The sequence below is a fragment of the Colias croceus genome, chromosome 30, assembly GCF_905220415.1.
Source record: "Colias croceus chromosome 30, ilColCroc2.1".
Lineage (NCBI taxonomy): Eukaryota > Metazoa > Arthropoda > Insecta > Lepidoptera > Pieridae > Colias > Colias croceus.
In genome coordinates, this window is record NC_059566.1 from 4,591,667 (window position 1) to 4,618,663 (window position 26,997).

General features: G+C 32.7%; 1 protein-coding gene across 1 annotated transcript in view; it reads right to left on the reverse strand.

Moving 5' to 3' along the window:
• Positions 1–1,241: 1,241 nt before the first annotated feature.
• The window catches only part of LOC123704643 (cytoplasmic aconitate hydratase-like), a 31,154-nt gene continuing 5,398 nt past the window's right edge, over positions 1,242–26,997 (reverse strand). Inside the window, exons 5-22 of the mRNA XM_045653047.1 lie at positions 26,864–26,933; positions 26,118–26,180; positions 25,423–25,549; positions 24,182–24,312; positions 23,356–23,527; positions 22,360–22,460; positions 21,362–21,478; positions 11,345–11,507; positions 11,077–11,177; positions 10,282–10,401; positions 9,294–9,450; positions 7,661–7,767; positions 6,810–6,938; positions 4,630–4,766; positions 3,404–3,577; positions 3,038–3,134; positions 2,021–2,206; positions 1,242–1,380 (exon numbers count right to left, since the gene is read on the reverse strand). Coding sequence (XP_045509003.1) covers positions 1,270–1,380; positions 2,021–2,206; positions 3,038–3,134; positions 3,404–3,577; positions 4,630–4,766; positions 6,810–6,938; positions 7,661–7,767; positions 9,294–9,450; positions 10,282–10,401; positions 11,077–11,177; positions 11,345–11,507; positions 21,362–21,478; positions 22,360–22,460; positions 23,356–23,527; positions 24,182–24,312; positions 25,423–25,549; positions 26,118–26,180; positions 26,864–26,933 — 2,263 coding nt within the window. The 3' untranslated portion in view covers positions 1,242–1,269. The remainder of the gene's footprint in view (positions 1,381–2,020; positions 2,207–3,037; positions 3,135–3,403; positions 3,578–4,629; positions 4,767–6,809; positions 6,939–7,660; positions 7,768–9,293; positions 9,451–10,281; positions 10,402–11,076; positions 11,178–11,344; positions 11,508–21,361; positions 21,479–22,359; positions 22,461–23,355; positions 23,528–24,181; positions 24,313–25,422; positions 25,550–26,117; positions 26,181–26,863; positions 26,934–26,997) is intronic.

The window sequence follows — 26,997 nt, forward strand, 5'->3', positions numbered from 1 at the left end:
TGAATGCCGGGCTTTAGACAGGGTTTAAGAGGCGGTCAGCGAAAACTATATTTTATCTTAAAATCTATACCACAAAAAACTTTAGACAGGGTTTAAGAGGCGGTCAGCGAAAATTTATATTTCGAAGCTATTCGGGCCTGAGGTGAGGGGTGAGGGGTTAGTATGGAATCAACGTGCTCGAAACTAAAAATCGTAAGCGCCATTCACATTTTTATCAAAAAGTGAATGAAAATATTTAGTATTCTCTAAATCTAAAACAGTCACGAAATCGAGAAGGTAAATACCTATGTATTTGTGATTTTATACGAATTATTATCGCAAAATACGGTTGTAATGAGAATTTATATGATATTTTAGAGGTAACTTCAGGATTTTTTTTATCGAGCAAAATTTAATTTTTTTTAAGTTTTCTGCCGGCTTCATAATAGGAAGTTTCTCGATTTAACTGTTTTTGTGTTTGTGACTAAGACCTTTCGCCTGGATGAACGAATTTTGGTAATCATTTTTTTAATTGAAAGCTGGGATTGTTTTTTTACGGGAATTAACAAGACGTTTTAAAGGCGATTTAGTTTTTTTATAACTATATCATTTTTAAGTGAATCTCACTAAAACAGGTAAGTTTTTTAATTATTTATATTGGCACAGATTATACAAAATTAAAAGAAAAAATCTAAATAGTCCCAAGTTTATACCCTTAAAATTTTAACTACATTTTTAAAGTCAAGCAACGTGACGAGCGGTTTAGAAATGGATGGGTCTTTAGATATATTTTTTGTCTTTAAATATATTTTTTATCAGTTTTGAATAACTAAAATAATTTATTTGTACTAATCATTGTGTTTGGTTAGATCATTAAAAATTCGTTATTTATGTTTAGATATAATTATTATAATGAGAAATAGGGTTATAAATTATAATAGTTTCCGCATACTTTTGAATATTTTGTTTTTGACACAGAAAAAAACATTTTTTTCGTTATTTCAAAATCGATTATTATTTTTATGTATGTTGATGTATTTAAAATGTTCTAGAACTGTACATGTTGAAATATTTAATTCAGTATGTATGCCGATGAAGTTAAACTATGGTGTTTATCATTTTTATTCATACAAAAAACTAGTTTTCACATACAAAAATAATTCATACATAAAAAACTATTATACAAATGAATATACCAATATTTTTTCACAAATATGAAGTTTAATCAATTACAAAAAACCAATACACCAAAAAAAAATTCACAAAAAAAAATGTGGGTAGTTTTACATTTTACAACATCTTCCTTATCATATTGTTCAAAATGCCGCCATGTCTGAAGTAACTGAGGTCCACTTCAGTATCGTACCGCACTTTCACTTGGAAGGTCGTGCCGTTGTCCACCTGCAGAGAAATAAAAAATAAATAAATATTTTTAGGCAGTTTTTCATGTACATAATAAGATTAAAGTTATCGAGAAAAAAGTATTTTTCGCCTTCAGAAATGAAAGATTTATACGTCTTGACGGTCATTCAATAAAATTGTTATTGTTATGTACTATGTTGCTAAATCTATACTTATATTATAAAGCTAAAGAGTTCATTTGTCTGAACGCGCTAATATCAGGAACTACTGGTCCGATTTGAAAAATTCTTTCGGTGTTAGAGGGCATTTATCGAGGAAGGCTATAGGCTATTTATCATCACGCTAAGAACAACCGGAGAGGAGCAATGCGAGTGAAACCGCACAGCACAGCTAGTAATATAATAATCACACAAATAATAATGATAACCATACTATTAAACTCACAGCAAACAAAACTCACTCTTACTCTAAAACACACTCATTGCACAGAAAATTTACTCCAACTCACACTCTAAAAATCTCATTTTGACTCCATTAATTACAATTCTAATTTCGATACAACTAATTAAAATCTAACTTTAAAAAACATACTCATTCCACAGAAAATTTTCTCCAACTCACACTCACTCCGAAAAATCTCACTCCAACTCACACTAATTACAATTTTCTCTTTTTTTACCTTTACATCAAGCAACTGATGAGTTTTCAGGTTTTCCGGCACTTCAATATTGAACATTTCTTTCCCGGTCAGTCCCAGGGTATCCGCGTTTTGCCCGGGCAGAAACTGTAGGGGCATAACGCCCATACCGACTAGGTTTGACCGGTGGATTCGCTCGAAAGATTCGGCTATTACTGCTTTTATGCCCTGGGAATGGAAAAAATGTCAAAATTTGATTTTTTTTGTGTAAGAAGGCTAGGGTATTTAGTATTGGGAAATTTTAAAACTAGGTTAGTTTTTTATGAGACTATTTTGTAATATAAAAAATTCGATGATGATACGGGATTCGAACCCGCGTCCTTCACCTTAGTTTTTTATGTTAAGGGTTAGGTATAAGTGGGTAACTGGTACATTTATCTATACTAATATTATAAAGTTGAAGAGTTTGTTTGTTTGAACGAGCTAATCTCGGGAACTACTGGTCCGATTTGAAAAATTCTTTCGGTGTTATATAGACCATTTAATTTATCGAGGAATGCTACAGGCTATATATCATCACGCTAAGACCAACAAGAGCGGAGCAATGCGGGTGAAACTGCGCGGAACAGCTTGTTTAATACATACTAAATAATATTAATAAATCCTACTTATATTAAAACTAGCTTCCGCCCACGACTTTGTACGTGCATCCCCGTTTTTCTCCGTTCCCGCAAGAATTTCGGGAAATCCTTTCTTAGCGGATGCCTACATCCTAACATCTACCTGCATGCCAAATTTCAGCCCGATACGTCCAGTGGTTTGGGCTGTGCGTTGATAGATCACTATATCAGTCACCTTTGCATTTTATATATATAAGATTATATATATATAGATTATAAATTGAATATAATATAATCATACAATCATCAAAAAGTGAAAGATTCTTGGATAAAACCCCGAACAAAACAAATTTACACAATATATCTTAATAGAATTAGAATCCCTTAATTTTAATAAAACATATAAAAATGAAACCTATATTATTCACATTAAACTCACCAATAAATACGGTCCCTTCGCTGCCCAGTCTCGACTCGAACCGCTTCCATAGTCTTTGCCCACTATTGCAATTAGGGGCACATTTTCTTTTGCGTATCTAGAAATTTTTTTTTATAAAAATTAGATAGATATTATTATCATGCAGAGAGCTCGCGACATTAGCACGTGATATCCTAACACCCATGTGTCTTATAGCACCGTATGCCCCAACAAAATTGCCCCAAAAGTGCCCCTAAACACGAATTTGCCCTCCAAAAGTGCCATCTAACACAAATTTGCCTTAAAATCCTCAAACAAATTTCCCTAGCCAAAACTTGTCCCAAACTGCCCCTAACTCAATTTTGCCCCTTGCCATAATTGCCTCACCTCTCAGCCGCATCAAATATGTCCATACTATCGCCACTCGGTATATGAACAGTTTTCGGTCCCGGCGCGGCGGCCATCTTGTTCACGATGCGAATGTTCGCGAACGTGCCTCGCGACATTACCGCGTCGTTGCCTCGCCTCGAACCGTACGAGTTGAATTCGCGGGGGGTTAAACTGGGCATAAAAATATAATATTTGATAAGACAGTAATTTGAAAAAAATAACATAAAATGTGAAAAAAATTAATTATTGTGAAAATACACGTTCTACTAATTAACTACTTGTTGCATGTGGCTTCGTTAGCCATAGTGAATGGAAATTCATGGGAACTAACTACCGTTTAAACTTTAGTCAAGAAAAAGAAAAAAGAAAATAATTTGTGTGTGTGTGTACTAGTGTACACACGTAAGAAGTGAAACTTCTTTATGACCTTATTTTTCAAAAAATAATTTACTATATGCAACTTTACAGAAATACTCGAATCACGCGTGGTAGGGATAAGAAAAAGATGGCGCGTAACGGAAAAATGTCACGCGTAACGAAAAAATGTTACACTAATTTTTTTTCCAACCCCGATAAAGAAGTTTCACTTCAAAAATGAAATTATTATATGTACTGTTACCGATCGTTGATAAGTCTACAATGCTTGCATTAAATCTGTCCGTTTAAAGTGGGTCAAATTCGAGTGTAAAGGAGTCGGTTACATACAAACATACAGGTGAAGCTAATATTAACGTGTTGTTATTAAAAGTAATACTGTTTAAGTAATTTTTATAGTCATAATGTCTGTTTATTTTATACAGGGCTGTCCAACTGTTGGTATACTAAGCTCAAAGGAGGTTATAGTTGTGCATACGCTGAGTACGTAGAAAGTACTTATAAATTCCAGACGCATTTTTTTTTCAAATAGATGAATTCTTAAAACTCTATGTGTATACCCATAACAAGCAACCCGCCCAACTTTACCACCAGCACGTGAGCTATCGTTTAAGATTATGTTTTCATAGACAAAATGCTCACATTAGAGAAACTGTATATGCCGGCTGCGCGAAGCTAGAGAAGAAAACATGGATTTTCAGGAAAAATTTAGCATACATTTTATGACGTAATTTTGTTGTCTAAGTATTTTTTACGTGATCAGTGTATGCAAAACTACAAGTCCCTTCGCGCTTAGTATACCAATAGTGGGACACCCTGTATAAACATGTAATAAATAAATAACTCACCCTCTACTAGCCAAATATCTAGCGGCCGGTGAGTTTCTGGCTATAGAGCCGGCGGGTGAGATGTGGTCTGTTGTTACAGAATCACCCAGTAAGAGCAGACACCTGGCGCCTACTATACTTTTGATTGGGGGTAATTCCTGAAAATATTCGAAGCACACGTGTCAGAATTGAAACTTCCTTGGCAAGATTCAAAGAACACAAAATCATCGCCTTACTAACGTGACAATATTGCCATATACTTTAGGCGCGTTGAGAGTAAAATTTCAAGGTCGCGTCATGGCAATACCGTCACGTCACGGAGTAAGGCGACATTTTTGGTATCTTTGAACCATACCATAAAGTATACGCACGCATACGCTATTTTTCATCCTTATTTAACAACACAATGTAGTAATTTGTAAATAATTTGTAATAAACAATGAAATATAGTATTAAAGATTCAGTAAAGATTTTTTTGTAACATTTCTATAGGTTTAAGATAGTTTCTAGCTATAGAGCCGGCGGGTGAGATGTGGTCTGTTGTTACAGAATCACCCAGTAAGAGCAGACACCTGGCGCCTACTATACTTTTGATTGGGGGTAATTCCTGAAAATGTTTAAATATTGAAGTTTTATGTGGTGTTATAGTATTAAAATCTGAATAAAATGCTTATTTTGAGAACTTTTGATGAGTAGACAATTTATGTGTTCATATTTGCGGGTAGTTGCTGAAGATTTTATTTAAAAAGTATTTTTTTGTGTGTAAGTTTGTGATAAATCTATTTGTTTTTAGTTTTTGGGGTAGTTGCGTTCATTATTTATGAGTGTATGCATGTGTGCATTTTGTGGTAGTTGGTCAAAATAGTTTTAAGAATAATTTAAAGAAGTTGTTTATTTAATTAAAAGCAGATGTTAGGATGCTCTGGAGGTTCTAATTCTTTGATTTGTTTTGTTATTTTTATTTATTTATTATGCACACAGGGAGACGTTGATGGCAATTTAGATTTAAAAACCAAATGTGTTACGATAATATTGTATTATTATTATTTATAATTGTAATTGTACCTGTGTGCTCTCCAAATTAATAAATAAATAAATAAAAATTAATTGCAATAACACTGCAGTTACTGTAGCAGCAGTTTCGCTAGTTATTCTATAAAAAAATATATCATTGGGGTAGTTCTTGAAAAATTGATCTGTTTTATTTTGGGGGTAGTTGTGAAAAAGTTATAACTACACGAGATCTAAATTGATAAACACAAACATTTAATTTTTTTATTATAAAACAAAGTATTTAATATACCAACCTATTAAAGTGTAAATACAAATCCATACTAATACTAATATTAGTCCTTTCCACCTAAGATGATTTCTGTGACACATCGATTTTTGACACGTGTAGAGATGTCTGTACTGAAATCATATCAATTCTTTCCGATAATCGATAATATTTTATATGGAAATGAAATCGATTTGAATAATGTACCAAAATTAGTTTTTTCGGCATTTCGCCATCAATTAACTAAGGAAATTTAGCAAACAACAACAACAAAAAGTCAACAATAACAATTAGTAACAATAGCAGAATACCACGTAAAGTATCAATATAAAAATACAACTTGTATACAAGGCTGACGCACTCGTACAGACGATTGACTCGATTGACAAACGATCACAAGATGGGCGCCGATTATATGATTTTCCAACTCTATGATTTTTCAACGATCCATTTCATGTACATGAGTTGCGTAGGTATTATATTTTTGTGTTATTTTATTTTATTTTTCATTATATTAAACTAAACAATACTGTTTTTGATTTATAAGCTTAAGATGTTTCATTTTTATATTTTTGGTAATAATGCCGCCATAAAATAAAAATATTATGCACTAAAATTATTTTGGCGTTTTAAACATAAAATACGTAATTCGGAACACGATGAAGTGTCACAGGAATCATCATAGCTGAAAAGGACTATAATATTATAAATGCGAAAGTAACTCTGTCTGTCTGTCTGTTACTCAATCACGCCTTAACTACTGAACCAATTTGGTATGGAGGTATTTTGATACCAGAGAAAGGACATAGGATAGGTTTTATCCCGGAAATCCTACGGGAACGGGTTTTTCTTTGAAAACGCGGGCGAAGCCGGGGGTGGATAGCTAGTAAAAAATATTAAAGGAAAAATTATATTTTCTTACCTTAGTCATGCCATCGAAAAATGGTGGTTTCTTGATATATGTTGAGTTCGGGTCCCATCCGTACAATTTTCCTTTCGGCACGTCCAGGGTCTGCCATGATGGAGAGCCTTGCTCTATTTTCGCGTATACCTGTTAAGTAGTTAGTTGTAGTAAGTAGTAGTTGGTAGTGGTGGGAAGTAGTAATAATCTATCTTATATATAAAATTCCCGTGTCACAATGTTAGTTACCATACTCCTCCAAAACGGCTGGACCGATTCTCATGAAATTTTCTGTGCATATCGGGTAAGTCTGAGAATCGGCCAACATCTATTTTTCATACCCCTAAGTGATTAGAGTAAGGCAGAACAACGTTTGTCGGGACAGCTAGTAATATTATAAACGCGAAAGTTTGTGAGGATGTGTGTGTGTATGTGTGTGTTTGTTACTCTTTCACGCAAATACTACTGAACCGATTACAATGAAATTTAGCACACACATAGAGGGTAACTTGGATTAACACATTGGATTCATTCATAGGTTTCATCCCGTAAATCCCACGGGAACGGGAACTATGCGGGTTTTCCTTTGAAAATGCGGGCGAAGCCGCGGGCGTAAAAGTAGTATGTAATATTTTATTAATTATACATTTGTTTATCTATACTTCTATACTAATATTATAAAGAGGAAAGGTTTGTGATTATGTATGTATGTACGAATGTATGGTTTTCACGCATAAACTACTGGACCGATTTTGATGAAATTTGGCACAGAAAATCTTTAGACCCTGAGACAGAACATAGGTTACATTTTATTGCGAAATATGTACCACGGGCGAAGCCGGGGCGGACCGCTAGTATTAAATAATACTTACCTCCTTAAACATGCCGGGAATGACGTATTTGTTCTCGACCTCTTGAATTTCAGCGCGAGTAGGCCAAATGTCCCTCAAGAACACAGGAGTGCCGTCAGGGCGCTTACCTATTGAAAATTTATTATTTTTTTATTTTTTTGTTAAACTACCTTCATATTTGGAATTTAATTTCTACCAAGAATCGGCGAGAAATAAAGTTTCTTTGTACATTTACTCAAATATATTATGATGATCAATCTTTACCTGATAATACCGAAAAAGCCATCATCAGAATATGATGAAAGTTCCACTGCATCATGTATTTATGGCTGGTTGAGGTAATTTTTAGCGACACAATGTGATTTAATTTTCGGTTTAAGTACCAGGGCATCATAACTTACTAATGGCCGTTCCCAATATTCAAACTACGGTTATAGATATCAGCTATCTCCGATAGCTAGTAAGGTTCTATCTATCGTAAGATAGAAAAGATATTGGGAACGGCCATTACTGGCTGTTATTGGGACGCCAAAACAAAAGATAGATAGCATTTACTATCTTTAGTATGTCAAACCGAAGATAGATACTATATTGGGACCGGCCATAAGAGATCATAGCAAAATTTTCAATAAAAACATAGTTTTTTTTATCTAACAACTGTTGCAGAAGTACCAGGCCACCATAAGTCAATAGGAAGTTCATCGTCAATTGAATATTCTTCTGAATCGATTTTAGTACATTTGACGCACTATCTATAAAGAAAAGTACCAGGGCACCATACATTACGAGGAAATTGATCTATTTTTTTTCATTCTAAGGGCCGATTTTTCAATCCATGGTTAAAACTTATCCACACAATAAAGTATTACACGATAATATTAAAATGTCAACCGTAAACTTTCAAAGACAGGCAAAGAATACCTTTTTGAAATGGTAGTTTAAAACATTATTCGACGAATACTTTTATCAAGAATTGAAAAATCAGCCCTAAGACGATTTTCCCTATTATTTCCCCTGTAAAGTACCAGGTGATCAGCACTCACCAAGCGGCTGGGTCGCAAAGTCAATATCCACAGTTGCAGCGAGCGCGTACGCGATCACGAGCAGCGGCGACGCGAGGTAGTTTGCCCGTGTGTTTGGTTCATATTACCACTTTATACTCAGATGCTATCAATCTTTACCAGATAATACCGAAAAAGCCTTATCATCAGACTCATGTATTGTAATTTTTAGCGACACAATATGATCTAATTTTCATCAAAAGTACCAGGGCATCATAACTTAACAAGAGATCATAGCAAAATTTTCAATAAAAACATAGTTTTTTTATCTAACAATTGTTGCAGAAGTACCAGGCCACCATAAGTCACTAAGAAGTTCATCGTCAAAAATGACGATTTCAGTACATTTGACGCACTATCTATAAAGAAAAGTACCAGGGGACCATACACTATGAGGAGGTTGAACTATTTTTTTCCGTTTTTATTCAAATTTCCCTATGATGTATCCTGTAAAGTACCAGGGCACCATACATTACGAGGAGGTTGATCTATTTTTTTTCCCTTTTTTATTCGAATTTCCCTACGATTCCTCCTGTAAAGTACTAGGGCACCATACATTATGAGGAAGTTGAACTACTTTTTTTAGCACTCACCAAGCGGCTGTGTCGCAAAGTCTATATCCACGGTGGAAGCGAGCGCATACGCGATCACGAGCAGCGGCGACGCGAGGTAGTTGGCCCGCGTGTTGGGGTGGATTCGGCCTTCGAAGTTGCGGTTGCCGGATAGCACGCCGCAGCATACTAGCTCGTTCTATCCGGGGATTTTATAAATAGTAGAAGATCCGAACATAAGTAAGACCTATATTTGGATCTTAGACCAAAAATTCGTGATTGACTAAGGGCCGATTTTTCAATCATTGGTTAAAATTTATCCGTCCAGTAAAGTATTACACGAACATTTTTAATAATGTCACCTGTAAACTGTCATATACGGACAATTAGAATACATTTTTGAAACGGTAGTTTAATACGTTATTCGATGAATAAGTTTTAACCAAGGATTGAAAAATCAGCACTTATAGTTCAGGATACATCGCCCATTTTTGCAAGTGACTACTATCAAGCTAATTTTCCGTTTGTAGCTTTATTTTGATGAGACACCGAATAATTTCGTGTACGAAAGTCTCGATTGTGGTAGCTAACAGAGATAACAAGGATAAAAATTTTTGATTTGATGGTTTTTGATGGAAAAATGGGCGATGTATCCTGAACTATTAGAGTGATAAAATTAAAGAACGAATAAGTGGATTCCTATATTTAACATAGGTGAACGATTTAATAAATTGTAAATTACTATACAAATGGTTAATCTTTATTCTTTATAAATAAATAAATAAATTAAATAACATTAATTAATGTACAATCAGTAAATATATTGTTTTCAATAAAAACATACGTGTTTAACATAGTGCTTTCTTTGTTAGCATAATACGTCATGTATTTTTAAATTAACACAATAAATTTTTAAATTTAATTCAAGCTGTTTTTATTATTTCCCCTACTTCCTTAACAAGTCCCGATAAACAGAAAAAAGATAATTTTACATACAATAAACATATAAATTTAATTTTAAAATCCTTACCTTTTCGATAGTATTAGCGATATTATCGTCAATCGGACCAGAGTTTCCAATACATGTCATACATCCGTAGCCGACGATGTTGAAACCGAGTTTTTCCAAGTATGGTATAACTCCGGATTCCTGTAAAAATTGTATGTTTGTCACTGTGTTTCACAGAAATTATTGAACAATATTTGATAAACAATGAATTAAGGATTTAAAATTAAAATTTTCACCAAAAATAATCTTCTTAATATATAAAATTCTCGTGTCACAGTTTTCGTTGCCATACTCCTCCGAAATGGCTGGACCGATTCTCATGAAATTTTCTGTGCATATCGGGTAAGTCTGAGAGTCAACCAACATCTATTTTTCATATGTAGATACCACGGGCGAAGCCGGGGCGGAACGCTAGTTTTATTTATTTATTTATTTTATTTATGACACTTTACTATGCTAGTTATACAAATAACATAAAACTAAAACTTATAGCTAAACTAGCACAGAGGGCGACCTTATCCCTAAAGAGTGATCTCTTCCAGACAACCCACTGTATGAAGTAATACTGAAGTGATTCTTCTCCATAGATACTGCTTTCCGAATCGGTGGTAAATATTAAAAATACTTATGTAATGACGATTCGAAAGTGCTACTAAATAGTAGTCTAATTGAATAAATGAATGTTTGAGTTTGAGTTTGAGTTTTGAAATAAAGGAGGAGGTAGGTCAGAAGTACACAGTTTTAATATAAACAATTGACGAAACATGCAACTAAAACAACTTTACACACATTTTTAATACATTTTTTTCTACCTACCCTCAAATAATAGGTAACAACTCCGGAACCAGGCGATAGAGATGTCTTGATATAAGGTAGCACACTAAGGCCATTCTCCACTGCCTTCTTTGCTAGGAGACCTAAGAAATAAATGTTATTAGAGTACATGTGAAATTTGTGAATAAAAGAATGCTATAATATAGAAATTGAAAAGGTTTAAGGGATTTAATCTTGTAAAGTAATTAATTATTGTAAATTTAAGTCTAGCTTTAAGTTTAAGTACAAATAGTATTATTCTAGCACTCACCAGCCCCCAACATCACGCTTGGATTGGACGTGTTGGTACACGACGTGATAGCCGCTATGATGACCGAACCATGGTTGATGGTGTACTCCTTTCCATCGCTGAAGGAGAAACTACCCGAAGCGGATAATTGGTTGGGGGACAGGCCGTAGCCTTTGAAACCGATCTGAGTGAACGATTGAATGAAAATTTATTTATTACATTTATTTCAGGTATTAGCTAGTTCAATAAAGAAACGAATCTTCAATGGCGGCGCTTATCATTCCCTCTCGCTCACACACGGCCGTACGGTATGCAAAAAAAAAGGGAAAAATTAAATCACTAAAATGTATTTGATTTTCCCTATAATAGTTTTTATCATAAATTTACAATGACAATTATGCATTTGCGAAAGTAAATAATGTTTTATTGGAATTTGACAAAATATGTTCTTTGGGAAAAGTTGTTCAGTTTTATGGGCTTATTACAAGTATTATGGGGATTTTATTACATTCTGTATACGTAAATATGATAATTCATATAAATACACAAATACAATAACAAAAAAGTTTGTCAACAAACAATTTGAAATAATTAATAAAATAATTATCAATTTACGTTATTTTTATTTTCTTTTTTGCTGATCCTACCATCTGTCAAAGTCAGCTTTGGCCGCCATTGAAGATTCGTTTCTTTATTGAACCAACTAATAACAGACAATAAATTGTACAGACCCATAGAATAAATACCTTACAGACTAACATACATATAATAATTTATAACCAAAACTAAGAATATACTAATACAAAGAATTTTAATTAAAAGCACAACATATTACAGCACACCATATCTATACATATAATAAATCTGTAGAAGGGTCAATTCTGTACATTGAAAATATTGAAAAAATAAATAGCAGGGGGTGTTACTGGATCGATACCGAACCCAAATATGTGATTAAAAAAATTTTTGTCTGTCTGTCTGTCTGTCTGTATGTATGTGAAGGCATCACGTGAAAACTAATGGTTCGATTTCGATGAAACTTTGTATAATTATACCTTATTATCCTGGGCGTAAAATAGGATACTTTTTATCCTGGAAAAATACGTAGAAAAAAAATTAAATTAATTTTTCAGTTTTATCCATAGACGTTGTTCTGTAGAACCGCGAACACACGTTGCGTATTATTATAGTCCTAGCCGTATTTGGGTCCAATAGATATTTATAAGATGTCATTGTGAGTTACTCAAAATGGAGAAATAAACCATCCACGCGAAGACAGACATCCGCGCGGACGGAGTCGCGGGCGGAAGCTAGTCTGTACTAATATTATAAAGCTCAAGAGTTTGTATCAACGCGCTTATCTCAGAAACTACTGGTCCGATTTGAATAATTATTTCGGTGTTAGATAGCCCATTTATCGAGGAAGGCTGTAGACTATATATTATCACGCTAAGATCCATAGGGGCGGAGCAATACGGGTGAAACCGTGGAGCACAGCTAGTAACAATTAAAACTCCAGATTTTTTCTTTTTATAAAACAAGAAATATACAAAAAACAGTGGGACAAGGGACGTTTATATTCGTCCCAAGCCCCCCACTATGGGACATAGGGTCCAAATTAAATCTGGGTCAAATTAAAACAATCGTTTACACGCCCCTGACATACATACATACGGAAATGTCGTATAATTATAAATACAGCTAACTCAGCATTTTTATATTGCCTTGAATATGATGTACTAGTTTTCACCCGCGGATTTATTGCTGATTTTTAATTAATTTTGTTTTAATTATACATCTGTTAATGTTTATTAATTTGTTTTATGAAGTGATTTTTAGAAAATCAGATAGATAGTTTTTTTTAATAACTAGGTATATTTTATGTATTTATTAATATTGTTTTTTTTTTTAGAATTCATACATATATTATAAATGCGAAAGCAACTCCGTCTGTCTGTTACTCAATCACGCCTAAACTACTGAACCAATTTTCATGAAATTTGGTATGGAGATATTTTGATACCCGAGAAAGGACATAGAAAATGACGCAATCCCGGAAATCTCACGGGAACGGGAACTATGCGGGTTTTTCTTTGAGTGCGCGGGCGAAGCCGCAGGCGGAAACCTAGTTCTAAATAAAGGTTTATTTTAAAATGTAGACCAGTTATAATTTGTATTAAGGTAAGTATCTTATTTGGAAGTATTTTTTTACTATTTTTAACAAAATAATTACAGGATTAATATCTATCACATTATATTAGAAAAACAAACACATTAGATACTACATGTTTACTCTGGCTTTGTCTCAGTTAAAATCAACACAAACAAATGTATTAATGGTGTTTACGAACTACCTGTTTATCAAATTTCATTAAAAACAATTTAGTTGTTTTTGTATAACTGAATGATCATACTTTGTGTTTCTGTTTTGGAGATATGAATGTTAAAATTTGATTAGTGGAACTAATAATGTATGGAGGCGGGCGTTGGCACCTGTGCCGCAGCTTATTTAAGCTTTTATGGGTGCCATCGTGCATATAGTTTTTGTAATGTGTTGTTGTGTTCCAAATAAACGATTTTGATTTTTTGATAAGTACTTGATTAAATTATAGGTATATTTAAACGGATGAATCAATTTTAACAAAACCCTGTTAGCTGGATAGCCCATGATATAAAAAGTAATGTTTAGATTATAGAAAAATCAGAAATTTTATATCTGTTCAAATTCAAATTACATTTATTTGCAAGAATTATTATTAAACTACTGAATCGTTTTGAATAAAACTCAATATGTAGATAGATTCTGGAAGAACATATAGCCTATATTAATTAAATTAATTCCCTAATCTAGCTCTATTTATTATCATGTAAAAATAAAAACCCTACTTTAATTCTGATTAAAATCTATCACGGCACCAAATTTTATGGAATTCCGTTCAGCCGTTTCTACGTAAAAATAAAAAATTTCATACATATGTGACACTCATTATTATAAAGCTGACCTCAATAAAAAATTGATGAACAGACAAACAGAAATATGTATATCATATTATTTATAGTATTGTTAGGAAGAGATATTGCTATGTTTGCAAAATCAATGTTTTGTTTGAGTGCGATTTTTATTATAAGTTTAATTTTACTTAAGTTAGGTAGTTGTGTTATATTCTCAAACTCTTGGTATGTATGTTAATTTATTTTTTAATTAGTTAAATTGATACACTAATTTCGGTGCGGTTTTGCTAATGTGGTAAGCAATTTTACAGTTAGAACATATTTTTAACCAACTTAAAAAAAGATCTGAATAAATTTGTTTCTTTCTGTTATAATTAAATATTTATTATTTAAATTACATAAAAAATATGATTATTAGTTTTACGTATTGCTCCCTCTTCTAGCTAGTTTTTAATATGTCTGAACCGATTATGATACACTTTTACAGGCAGTTAGATGGTATTATAATAAACTAGCTGTGCCGCGCGGTTTTACCCGCGTGGCTCCGCTCCTGTTGGTCTTAGTGTGATAATATATAGCCTATATTACTCGTGGATAATGTAGCTTTCGAATGGAAAATATTTTAAAATCGGTCCAGTACTTTATGAGCCTATTCATTACAATCAAACAAACAAAGTTTTCCTCTTTATAATATTAGTGTAGAAGTGTAGACAATAACATAATTTTTTGATATCCTCTAAAAATGTTAAACTGCAAGTGCTTACACAAATGCTTTTTATGAAAAAAAGGAATCTAATATTTAAACATCCTAAACAAGCAAAAAACGACATTTTATTATTTTTGTAGAAACATTCCTCAAAACAATGTATTGAATTTTTTCTGTTTTTTTTAACAATTCTGTTTATTTTTTTTTCTAGACAAAGTGTCGACCTAATTAGGGATTAACACTAATTTATAACAATAATGTACATTGTAATTACAAAAATACTAATTGACCATTAGCAAATTATTATCATTATTTTTCGCAAAATATAAAAAGCACAAAAATATTTATACCTACTGTGTTAAAAATGTTATGTTTTTCGAGTGCATATGTATAAGTATATTATGTTATGCTAAAATTATTAATACTCTATGCCCTATTGGGTCGTATTATGACCTCTTATTTCCAGACAGATTACGCCGTGAATTGAACTGACTGGCAAATTCATATTATGATCGCAATAACCAGACATGGTTATATGAATTTGCCAGTCAGTTCACGGCGTAAACTGTCTGGAAATAAGAGGTCATAATACGACCCCATATCTCACAAAAAATGGTAAAAAAATTAATTTGGGATTTATTTCAATTTATAAACATTAATGGACAAATAAAAAATATGTTCGTGTACTAGTGTACACACGTAAGAAGTGAAACTTCTTTATGACCTTATTTTCAAAAAATAATTTGCAACTTTACAGAAATACGTCGAATCACGCGTGGTAGGGATAAGAAAAAGATAGCGCGTAACGGAAAAATGTCACGCGTAACAAAATTGTTACACTAAATTTTTTTCCAACCCCGATAAAGAAGTTTCACTTCAATAAATTTATTTCATTTCATTTCAATTCGTTATTAAACTACTTTAAATCTAGTTATTTATTAAAAACACCACAAAACATTATCTACATTTGAATATTATCAAAAAAATCAATCAAAATAATTGTAACCACAAATTATCAGTATGCGGTTTGTTTAATTGCTTCAAACTTTATAAATATAAAATTAATATTATTACATATTTTGTGTTAAAAATACATATTGTGTTGAGGTATTTTATTCAATTGGCAGAATATTCAAGACGTAAGTATTTGTTTAAAATTATATATGTATGTTTATCAGCCATCTGGTTTCCATAACACAAGCGAAAGCTTAGCATGGGATCAGATCGTGCCGTGTGTGAAAATTGTCCTGAAATATGTAATATTAATGAATGGTGTAAAATTTAAATGATAACCACGCTCGCTGCAAAGTATTTGGGATAGTAATATTAATAGAATTAATAAATCGAGTTTAAAATACGTTAAAATATTTAATTTCTCAAAGTATAAATGGTGTTTTAACCGACTTGTAAGAAAGGTTCATGCTCAGTCGATTGTGTTGTTAAATAATAATATTATAAAGAGGTAAAGTGAATTTGTGAGTTTGTGATAGTGGTTAGAGGTAATCCCTGGATGTAGCGAACTGATTTAGTTCGTATGTTGAGGAGTTAATAGATGAAGAACCAATTAAATATTCGGGACATAATTATTGACTTTTAAATAAGTAATTTAAATAACTATATGTTTGTTTATTTCTATATTGAAAATTTTTAATCGTCTGTATATTCCGAGCATTCGAAATATTCTCGAAACTGCTGAATAAATTTTGATTCGAAATGCAAAACTTGCAAATGTGAGCAATATAATAACTATATACATTAAAAAAAAAATTAACTTTCCCTAATAATCAAAATCAGTTCCAGGCATCACCACAAACATACCTACATAAAAAAATCCCAAATTTTAATTCCTACATAACACCGTGAGAAACATTAATTAATTAAAAACTTCCAAAGAAAACAATTAAGTAAACATAATCATTAGAAAATTAATGATTAATCCCCATAATGATATTATTTGCAAATACCTTCAATTATCATTAGGTAATGATGCATATTCGCGTATATATACTCATGAATTGATTAAAATCAATCAGTATTAAAAACGCATTCATACAGTAAACATCAGCTTAACTATAAGTGATATATACAATTATATGTTCGCAGATGTTTAATAATCACAACGAAATAGTGCAAAAAATGTGAGTGTAGTTATTTTGAGGTAAGTTAGTTTTAAAGTCACTCAGTAGAGTTATATGTGTGTCATCAATTTCTTATTACAACCAACTCATTGACGATTTATAGCGAGGAATAAAGCTAACTCAGAAGACACATATCTTGTTATTTAGTGGCAGTAGTTACTAACTCAGTAGGCATGTACAAATTCTGTCACTGGGTGTGTAATTACTGCCACTGAGTGACTTTTTCATCAGTTGCTTGTTCACAAGTACTGCTTCAGAGAGTCAGTGGTCACTCACTCAGTGGACATGTATTATATTCTGTCACTGGGTATGTGATTACTGTTTTTCTATGGCCATTTCGTCTAATGTATTGTTTTTCTTTTGTGTTCTTGGAATTTTATTAGAATACTTGTGTTTGAGAGATAGTAGTCAGTCACTCATTAGACATGTTTAAAATTCTGTCACTGGGTGTCTGATTATTGTCACTCCTTGACAATTTCATCTTTGTCCAACATAGAATATTAAATTTTGTGTTATTGCATAGTTCATTGCTTAAATATTGTCTTCGAGAGGTAGTAGTCAGCCACTCAGTTGACATGTTTAATATTCTGTCACTGGGTGTCTGATTATTGTCACTTATTGACGATTTCATCTTTGTGTAATTTATTAATTATCCGACGCATTGTTTTATCAGTTTTAAATCATGTAACACAAATATTTTAGTTAAACTGTGTGTTTGCTTAATTATGGAGTAATTATAATCTTCGGGGGATAGTAGTTAGTCACTCAGTTGACATGTTAAATACATATTCTGTCACTGGGTGTCTGATTATTGTCACTCATTGACGATTTCATCTTTGTGCAATTTGGCCAATGAGATTTTTGGCATATAAAACCGGAATGGTGTGTTATTTCAAAATAAATTCCACTGTCTTTGAGAGATAGTAGTCAGTCGCTCAGTAGACATGTTTTACATTCTGTCACTGGGTGTCTGATTATTGTCACTCATTGAAGATTCATCTTTATTATTGGTTGTTGTATAATCTAAGTTTATGAAACACATAGCTAAACAGAAATATTGTCTTAATTAAACAGTAGTCATTAACTCAGTAGGCATGTGTTAATTCTGTCACTGGGTGTTTGATTGCTGCTTTATTATGACCAACTCATTATTTATTATTATCAAGAAAGTTTCTACAAGAGAATATTTCAGCATCCAAAGCAAAGGATTTAATACAAATAATAATACAAAAGATTTATTGATTTGATTATTTACATCAATCAGTACAGTCTATAATGAACGGTTGTCACACACTCAGTAGGCATGTACTACATTATGTCACTGGGTGTTTGAAAACTGCTTTTTGTGACTATTTCATCGGTGCATTTGTTGATATTATTCAAATTGTTACCTAAAAATGTGTACTTTATTAATGATAATACTTTAATTCTTATTAAAATGTGTAATAAGTGTCTTTAAGAGGCGGTAGCCACTCACTCAGTAGACATGTATTATATTCTGTCACTGGGTGTCTGTTTACTGTCATTTAGAGACAATTTCTTCAGTGTAATGCCATTGAAATATGTTTATTCATACGATCTACATACAGTTATATTATCTTTGAGAGGTGGTGGTCACTCACTCAGCAGACATGTTTTATATTCTGTCACTGGGTGTGTGATTACTGTCACTCATTGGTTATTGCATCTAAGTTGCAATAAAAAAATAACTAAAAAACACGCTTTAATACGACGATATTTTTGTGTCGCCGCAGATTCTTGAGAAGTGTGAGGTTGAATTCAATCATTTATTTATTTATTTATTATTTTATTCAGGAAAACATTGACAATTTTTAAATACTAAACAATAAAAAACACACTTTTTTCCGTTTTAGGTGGGTCAAAATTGAATTTAAGAGTCGGTTACGAATACCCGAATATGAATATACGAATAATATACAGGTGAACCTAATAAGTGTGTTAAAAATGTCTTGAACTGAGGGTAGTCACTCACTCAGTGGACATGTTCTATATTCTGTCACTGGGTGTCTAATTACTGTCACGGTCAGACGTTATCTCCTGGGAATTATTTCTTATACTAAGAAGCCTTCATCTAGTAATTTTGTTATAAAGAACAGTGATTTCTCACTCAGTGGACATGTTTTATATTCTGTCACTGGGTACTTGATTACTACTTTTTATGACTGACTCATCTGTGTTTTATATTTATTAATTTATTTTATATTTAACACTTTATTGTGCTGCCAACATAACAACCCATATATATCTTTCTTGAGTGTGTTTAATTATAAGCAATTTATTTATTTATTTATTTTAATTCTTTATTTAACACACACATGGTACAGAAGATAAGAGAAAAACATATAAGATAGGTACACATGTTAAATAGGCACACATGTTAATTAGGCAATCTTGTAATAGTGTATTTTTTATTATTATAAATTTACTACTTATCAAAATTTGCACAGTAGCAGTAGTCACTCACTCATTAGACATATTTTGTATTCTGTCACTGGGTTTTTGATTACTGTCACTTGGCGAAAAATTCGTCTGAAATAATAAATAATTATTTAATTTTTGTAAGAAGAGATAACTTTTTCTCTATGACATATTTTTCAAAAAATATAAGAATCTCTTTTATTCAATCTGTATGTTTAACTGAAGCAGCAAGTTGAAAATTTCACATATAACAATATAACTGTATATACTTAACTTGTTATATTATATCATTTACGTTTATTTCATTGTTTGTATCATTGAGTGGCGGTAGTAACTCACTCAGTTGACATGTTTTGTATTCTGTCACTGGGTATGTTATTACTGTCACTTATTGATCATTTCTTCAGAATCATTTATCAGATAAGATTATTATGAACTAGCTGTGCTACGCGGTTTCATCCGCACCTGCTCCGCTCCTGTTGGTCTTAGCGTGATGATTTATATCATTACTATATCATTATAGCCTTCCTCGATAAATGGGCTATCTAACACCGAAAGAATTTTGCAAATCGGACCAGTAGTTCCTAAGATTAGCGCATTCAAACAAACAAATAAACAAACTCTTCAGCTTTTTAATATTAGTATAGATTATCATGAATTTGTTTTTATTTTTTTTTTGCTTCATCTTCTTCGTCGTCAATGTTAGAATATTGTCTGGGAGAGAAAGTAGTGACTCACTTAGTGGACATGTTTTATATTCTGTCACTGGGTATGTTATTACTGTCGCTTCGTGGATATCTTATGCTTCAGTTACCAGTATTGTGTATATGTTATTTTATAGAATGTTAGTTAAATTATTTGTCGGTTTTATTATGTGATATATATGTGTATGAAAGAGTAGCTTAGGCTACCTTTTTAGCGCGATAAATTATTCCTATACGCGGGTAAATCCACGGACGGAAAGCTAGTTCAAGAAGAAAAAGAAAAAGAAGCCCATCTTTTATTTATTTGTGTATGTGTGATTATTATTTTTTAACTTTTCTGTGAACTTTTGTGTAAAGAAAATCTGTCTGTGAGAGAAAGTATTCACTCACTCAGTTGACATGTTATCAATTCTGTCACTGGGTATTTGATTACTGCTTTTTACACGACCAACTCATCTGTGTACATTATTTTATATTCATATTTATTAGAAGATGTTTTTGTAAGTATGTATGTTTTTAGTTTACTATGGAGTTTCTTGTCGGTTCTTCTCCATAGATACTGCTTTCCCAATAGGTGATAATTGTTAAAAATATGTAATGATGATTCGAAAGTGTTTCTCAAAGAAGTCTAATTGAATAAATAAATGTTTGAGTTTGAGTATTTATTTACTTGAAAATTATTGCTGTGATTATTTTGTTAACAAGGAAATCAATTAGGAAGAATAATAAACTTTGCCTCGATTTTACATACCTAAAATTAATAAATATATCAGGACAATTTTCACACACGGCACGATCTGATCCCATACTAAGCTTTCGCTTGTGTTATGGAAACCAGATGGCTGATAAACATACATATATAATTTTAAATACATACTTATATAGATAATTAACACCCAGACAGAGCAAACATCTATTATTCATCACACAAATATTGGCCCCGGGTGGGAATCGAACCCACAACCTCTGGCTTGGAAGGCAGGGCCACTACCAACCAAGCCAACTGGTCAGTCAAAATACTTTGTGTTCGTTTTTATTACTTTTGTATACATTTAATTTTCTGAGTAGGTTGTCACTCACTCAACTCACACCAACTCACCTTATTAGTCAAGCACTGCGCAAAGTCCACCTTCATGTCGGACACGGAAACACGGTCCTGCGGTCGTTTCGGTCCACTCACTGACGTCACGACCGTGGATAGGTCCAACTCGACTATCTGTAATATTATTGTTTTTATTTTTTATTTTTTTAGAACTGTTTAATACAACTTAACTTAAACTTTAACCTTTAAGATCTTTTAACTGTAATTGAGAACTACATTTTTGGCTGAAATAATTCGGATTATTGCCTGAAATGATGCGGAATTCAAGAGGAAGGTTTTAGTATATAATTTATTAGGTTTTTTGACAAAGCGGGCGAAGCCGCGGGCGGGAAGCTAGTGTTAACAATATAATAAGGAAATTACATACAATAACCCAGGAATGTTAAGTGCACTATTATAGGTAAGTATTTTTATTTTATCTGCAAAAAATATCGAATGGCTAGATACATGTTTATAGACTACTAGCTTTCCGCCGGCGGCTTCGCCCGCGTTTTCAAATAAAAACTCGCATAGTTCCCGTTCCCGTAGAATTTCTGGGATAAAACCTATCCTATATTACTCGTGGATAATGTAGCTTTCGAATTGTGAAAGAATTTTTAAAATCGGTCCAGTGGTTTATGAGCCTATTCATTACAATCAAACAAATAAACAAATAAACAAACAAACAAAGATTTCCTCTTTATAATGTAGAAGATTTTTGCAGGTGTACTGCAGAAATCTAATATATAAAAATCAATGCCACTTTTCGTTGTAATTCCATAACTCGAGAACGGCTGAACCGATTTCGATAATTCTTTTTTTATTATATTCCTTGAAGTACGAGGATGGTTCTTATGTAGAGAAAACGTAAACATGTACCACGGGCGAAGCCGGGGCGGACCGCTAGTAATCTATAAACATGTATCTAGGCTTTTTTTTGCCAGCGTAAGAAAAACTTACATCTTTATATTTAGTAAAATATATATCTTTTTGTAAGTACGTTCACATATAGTTACCTCAGAAAACACTGGATCTTGTTCCGGATTCGTGTAGTCTCTAAACTGTTTTGTCGCTTTCAAATACTCTCTTATTATGTTTATTTTTTCGGCGGGACGATCTGGAATAAAATATTATTAGTTTTGACTATTATTCTAAATATTGTACATATTATTTATAAAAAATTTGAAATGTCACTCAAGAACGGGTGAACGTATTTCGATAAATTTTTGTTTGTTGAATTACAGAACCACTACTTAGTATTTCAACTCCGAATATTTAAAAATTACGTGTATATGAACTACTAGCTTTCCACCCGCGGCTTCGCCCACGCAGTCAAAGAGAAACCCGCATAGTTCCCGTGGGATTTCCGGGATAAAACCTATCCTATGTCCCGGGGTAAAAAGTAGCCTATGTCCTTTCTCAGGTATCAAAATATCTCCATACCAAATTTCATGATAATTGGTTCAGTAGTTAAGGCGTGATTGAGTAACAGACAGACAGAGTTACTTTCGCATTTATAATATTAAGTATGGAAGTATGGATGATTACTACATGATTGTAATTTACTACTTCTGACTTTTAATATCATAAAGGAGTATTCAAATTTGAATATTGTTAACTACTTTTGAGTTTGAGTTTCATTTACGACCTCTATAAATATTATAATTTATAACACAAACTTAGATATTAAGTACAATTTGAGTGATATTATTTTGAGTTTAAGTATCATTTAAGTGATGTAAATAAATGAAGTTGAGTGTGTTTTCTACATTATATATTTTTTGTGTTTTACGAATTTTTCAACTTGATTATGATGACTTATTGAGTTTGAGTACATACTCACTAGTTTGCCCCAAACTCGGGGCAAATGTTGGCCACAGTTGCCCAATCCACTATTCTTATATATACATACATAGAAGTGGTTTTTTTTATTTTGTTGTTGAGTTTGAGTGTGACTAAAACATAATTTTGAGTTTGAGTACGATTTAAGTGACATTTGAGTAGATACTCACTGGTCTGTGCTAAATAATCCAACGATCTCTCGTCAACGGGGAAATGTGCCACAGTTGCCCCGAACTCGGGGCACATGTTGGCCACAGTTGCCCTATCAGCTATGCTTAGGGCAGAAACACCGGGACCGAAGAATTCAACGAACTTGCCCACCACACCGAGGGAACGGAGGTGCTGGAAGTGATGGGATTTTTGTTGAGTGATAGACAATTTACAAAAATTACAAGAATGTTATCAAAATACTGTGCAGAAAGGATGTTAATAAATTATATCGTAATTTGAAAATATAATATAAAATTATTTGCAACAATAAGGTGAACTTTATAATAGACATGCAATTTCTAGGTCATATATTATGTAAAAACATTTTAATATTTCTCTATTCATTCCTTCATTCATTCACTAACCTTAGTAATACTTAGCAGTAGACGTGGCCATATAAATATCTTATTTTATTGAAGCGAAACTTCTTTATACAGTTTAATTTCAAGGTCGCGTCATGGCAATACCGTCACGTCATGGAAGAAGGCGACGAATTTAATATAAAGAAGTTTCGCTTCTAACACGTGTGCTCGGCACACAATCTTTTTTTTTAAATTCAATAATTCATTCATTCATTCCTTCATTCGATCACTAACCTTAGTAATAGTAAGCACAAGGTCAGTAGATGTAGCCATAGGGTTCAATTTAAAAACATCTTAATTCATACATTCATTCATTCATTCACTCATTCACTAACCTTAGTAATAGTAAGCACAAGATCAGTAGATGTAGCCATAGGGTTCAATTTAAAAACATCTTAATTCATTCATTCACTCATTCACTAACCTTAGTAATAGTAAGCACAAGGTCAGTAGATGTAGCCATAGGGTTCAATTCCCCACTAAGTTTATACCCCACTACTTTTGGCAATAACATGCTCGTCGCTTGACCTAACATTACTGCTTCCGCTTCAATACCTGTAAATATATAAAATAATAAATAAATAAAAAATCTGTGCGTATATTAGTGTACACACGTAAGAAGTGAAACTTCTTTATGACCTTATTTTTCAAAAAATAATTTACTATACGCAACTTTACAGAAATACGTCGAATCACGCGTGGTAGGGATAAGAAAAAGATGGCACGTAACGGAAAAATGTCACGCGTAACGAAAAAATGTTACACTCAATTTTTTTCCAACCCCGATAAAGAAGTTTCACTTTAAATAAATATTTGCCTAAAATCAAATCGGTATTAACAATTCGCAAGTTCATACTATAAAGTTTAATATTAAGGAAAAAATCTTAATATGTATACTCAACTGACATACAATATCATTAAGTTGTTCAGTTGAGTTAGAGTATAAGTTTGAGTTCGGATTTGAATTAAAGTGCGTGTATTGATCTATGACCTTTTGACAAGTTTGAGTATTAGTTTAATTTAAATTTGTTTAGTAAGTAAATTTTATATTTGTGTATTAATTTTGTGTGCTATCTATGAACTTGTGAGTTGCAATAAGTTTGAGTTTGAGTAAGACTTGAGTTGAACTCACCCCCCGCGCCCCATCCCACAACTGCACCAAGCCCATTTATCATCGTCGTATGACTGTCCGTTACAAAAACAGAGTCGGGGTATAAAATATGTCAATAGAAGTCTAATTGAAATAATCAATGTTTGAGTTTGAGTACGCATTTGAGTTTGAGTAAGAGTTTAATGTTGCGGGATTGCATGCGATTGTAATAGTTTTAGGTATGGTTCAGTTTAAGTTGAATATGACATGAGTTTGAGTTGAGTTTGAGTAAGACTTGAGTTGAACTCACCTCCCGCGCCCCATCCCACAACACCAAGCCCATTTATCATGGTTGTATGACTGTCCGTTCCAACAACAGAGTCGGGGTATAAAATATGTCAATAGAAGTCTAATTCAAATAACTAATGTTTGAGTTTGAGTACGCATTTGAGTTTGAGTAAGAGTTTAATTTTGCGGGATTGCATGCGATTGTAATAGTTTTAGGTATGGTTCAGTTTAAGTTGAATATGACATGAGTTTGAGTTGAGTTTGAGTAAGGCTTGAGTTGAACTCACCCCCCGCGCCCCATCCCACAACACCAAGCCCATTTATCATGGTCGTATGACTGTCCGTGCCAACAACAGAGTCGGGGTATAATATATCATCCGTGAATACCACGCGCGCTAAATATTCTAAATTCACCTGAAAAAATACAATTCAGATAAGATTTTTTATCATCTATACCAATATTATAAATCTGAAGAGTTTGTTTGTTTGTTTGAACGCGCTAATCTCAGGAACTACTGGGCCGATTTGAAAAATTCTGTCATTGTTAGATAGCCCATTTATTGAGGAAGGCTATAGGCTATATATCATCACGCTACGACCAACAGTAGGAAAGCAAAGCGGGTGAAACCGCGCGGAGCAGCTAGTGTAATATAAAGTTTTTAATATAATGGAGGTAATACAAGTGATAACTGCGTTAAAAACAACCGACTTCAAAGTTGCACTTGCAAAATTTACAAATACCTACAGACAAAAATGCTCATAAAATAAAAACTACTGGGCCTATCCGAATAAAATTTTTATGGGACCAATTCGACACCATCCCGCATCGAACAAAAAAAGAATCACGTAAATCGGTTCAGAAACCTCGGAGAAATCGGTGTACATACATAAAAAAAAAATTAAAAAAATATACCGGCCGAATTGATAACCTCCCCCTTTTTTTGAAGTCGGTTAAAAATCAATAGTTTAATTACATATTTACCTGATGAACAATGCCTGAACCAGGAGGTACTATCATCATATTGTTAAAGGCTTGAGCTCCCCACTAGAAAGAAAAAATAATGTCCTTCATTTTTTAATTATACTAAGTACATAATTATAATATATCTTAATATATATTTTAAATCTCGTGTCACAATGTTTGTCCTCAATGGACTCCTAAACCACTTAACCGATTATAATAAAATTCACACGCGATGTGCAGTTCGATCCAACTTGAGAGATAAGATAGTTTAAATCTCAAATCGTTTTAGAGAAAGCGGGCGAAGGCGGGCGGTAAAGCTAGTTATAATATATGTGTATAGTAATCTTATATATAAAATTCTCGTGTAATAATGTTAGTAACCAAACTCCTCCAAAACGGCTAGACCGATTCTCATGAAATTTTCTGTGCATATCGGGCAATGAGAATCGGCCAACATCTATTTTTCATACCCCTAAGTGATTAGAGTAAGGCAGAACAACGTTTTTCGGGACAGTTAGTTATTCTTATAAATTAAAATGCTAACTGTATTGTTACACTTTCACAGCTAAAGTGCCGTACCATTTTTGATGAAATTTGTTTTTTTAGGTAACACCATATCAGACATACAAAGAAACACAATTTAACATGTACAGGCTAACTTATTAAAATTCTTAAAAAAAATAATATATGGCTGTAGTAACAAGAAAAATTGTACAATAAAAGAATACTTCTTTTTTTAAAGTTGGTTAAAATATAACATTTACCTTCAAAAATTGGAATCTCTCCTTGTTCCTCTCAAACTCAAGTTCCTGGTTCTTGTTTAAAGCGTCAGAGCTGAAAATTACGACAGTTTTATTAGCAAAAAAAAAATTTTTTTTAATTTAATTTTTTTGTTAAT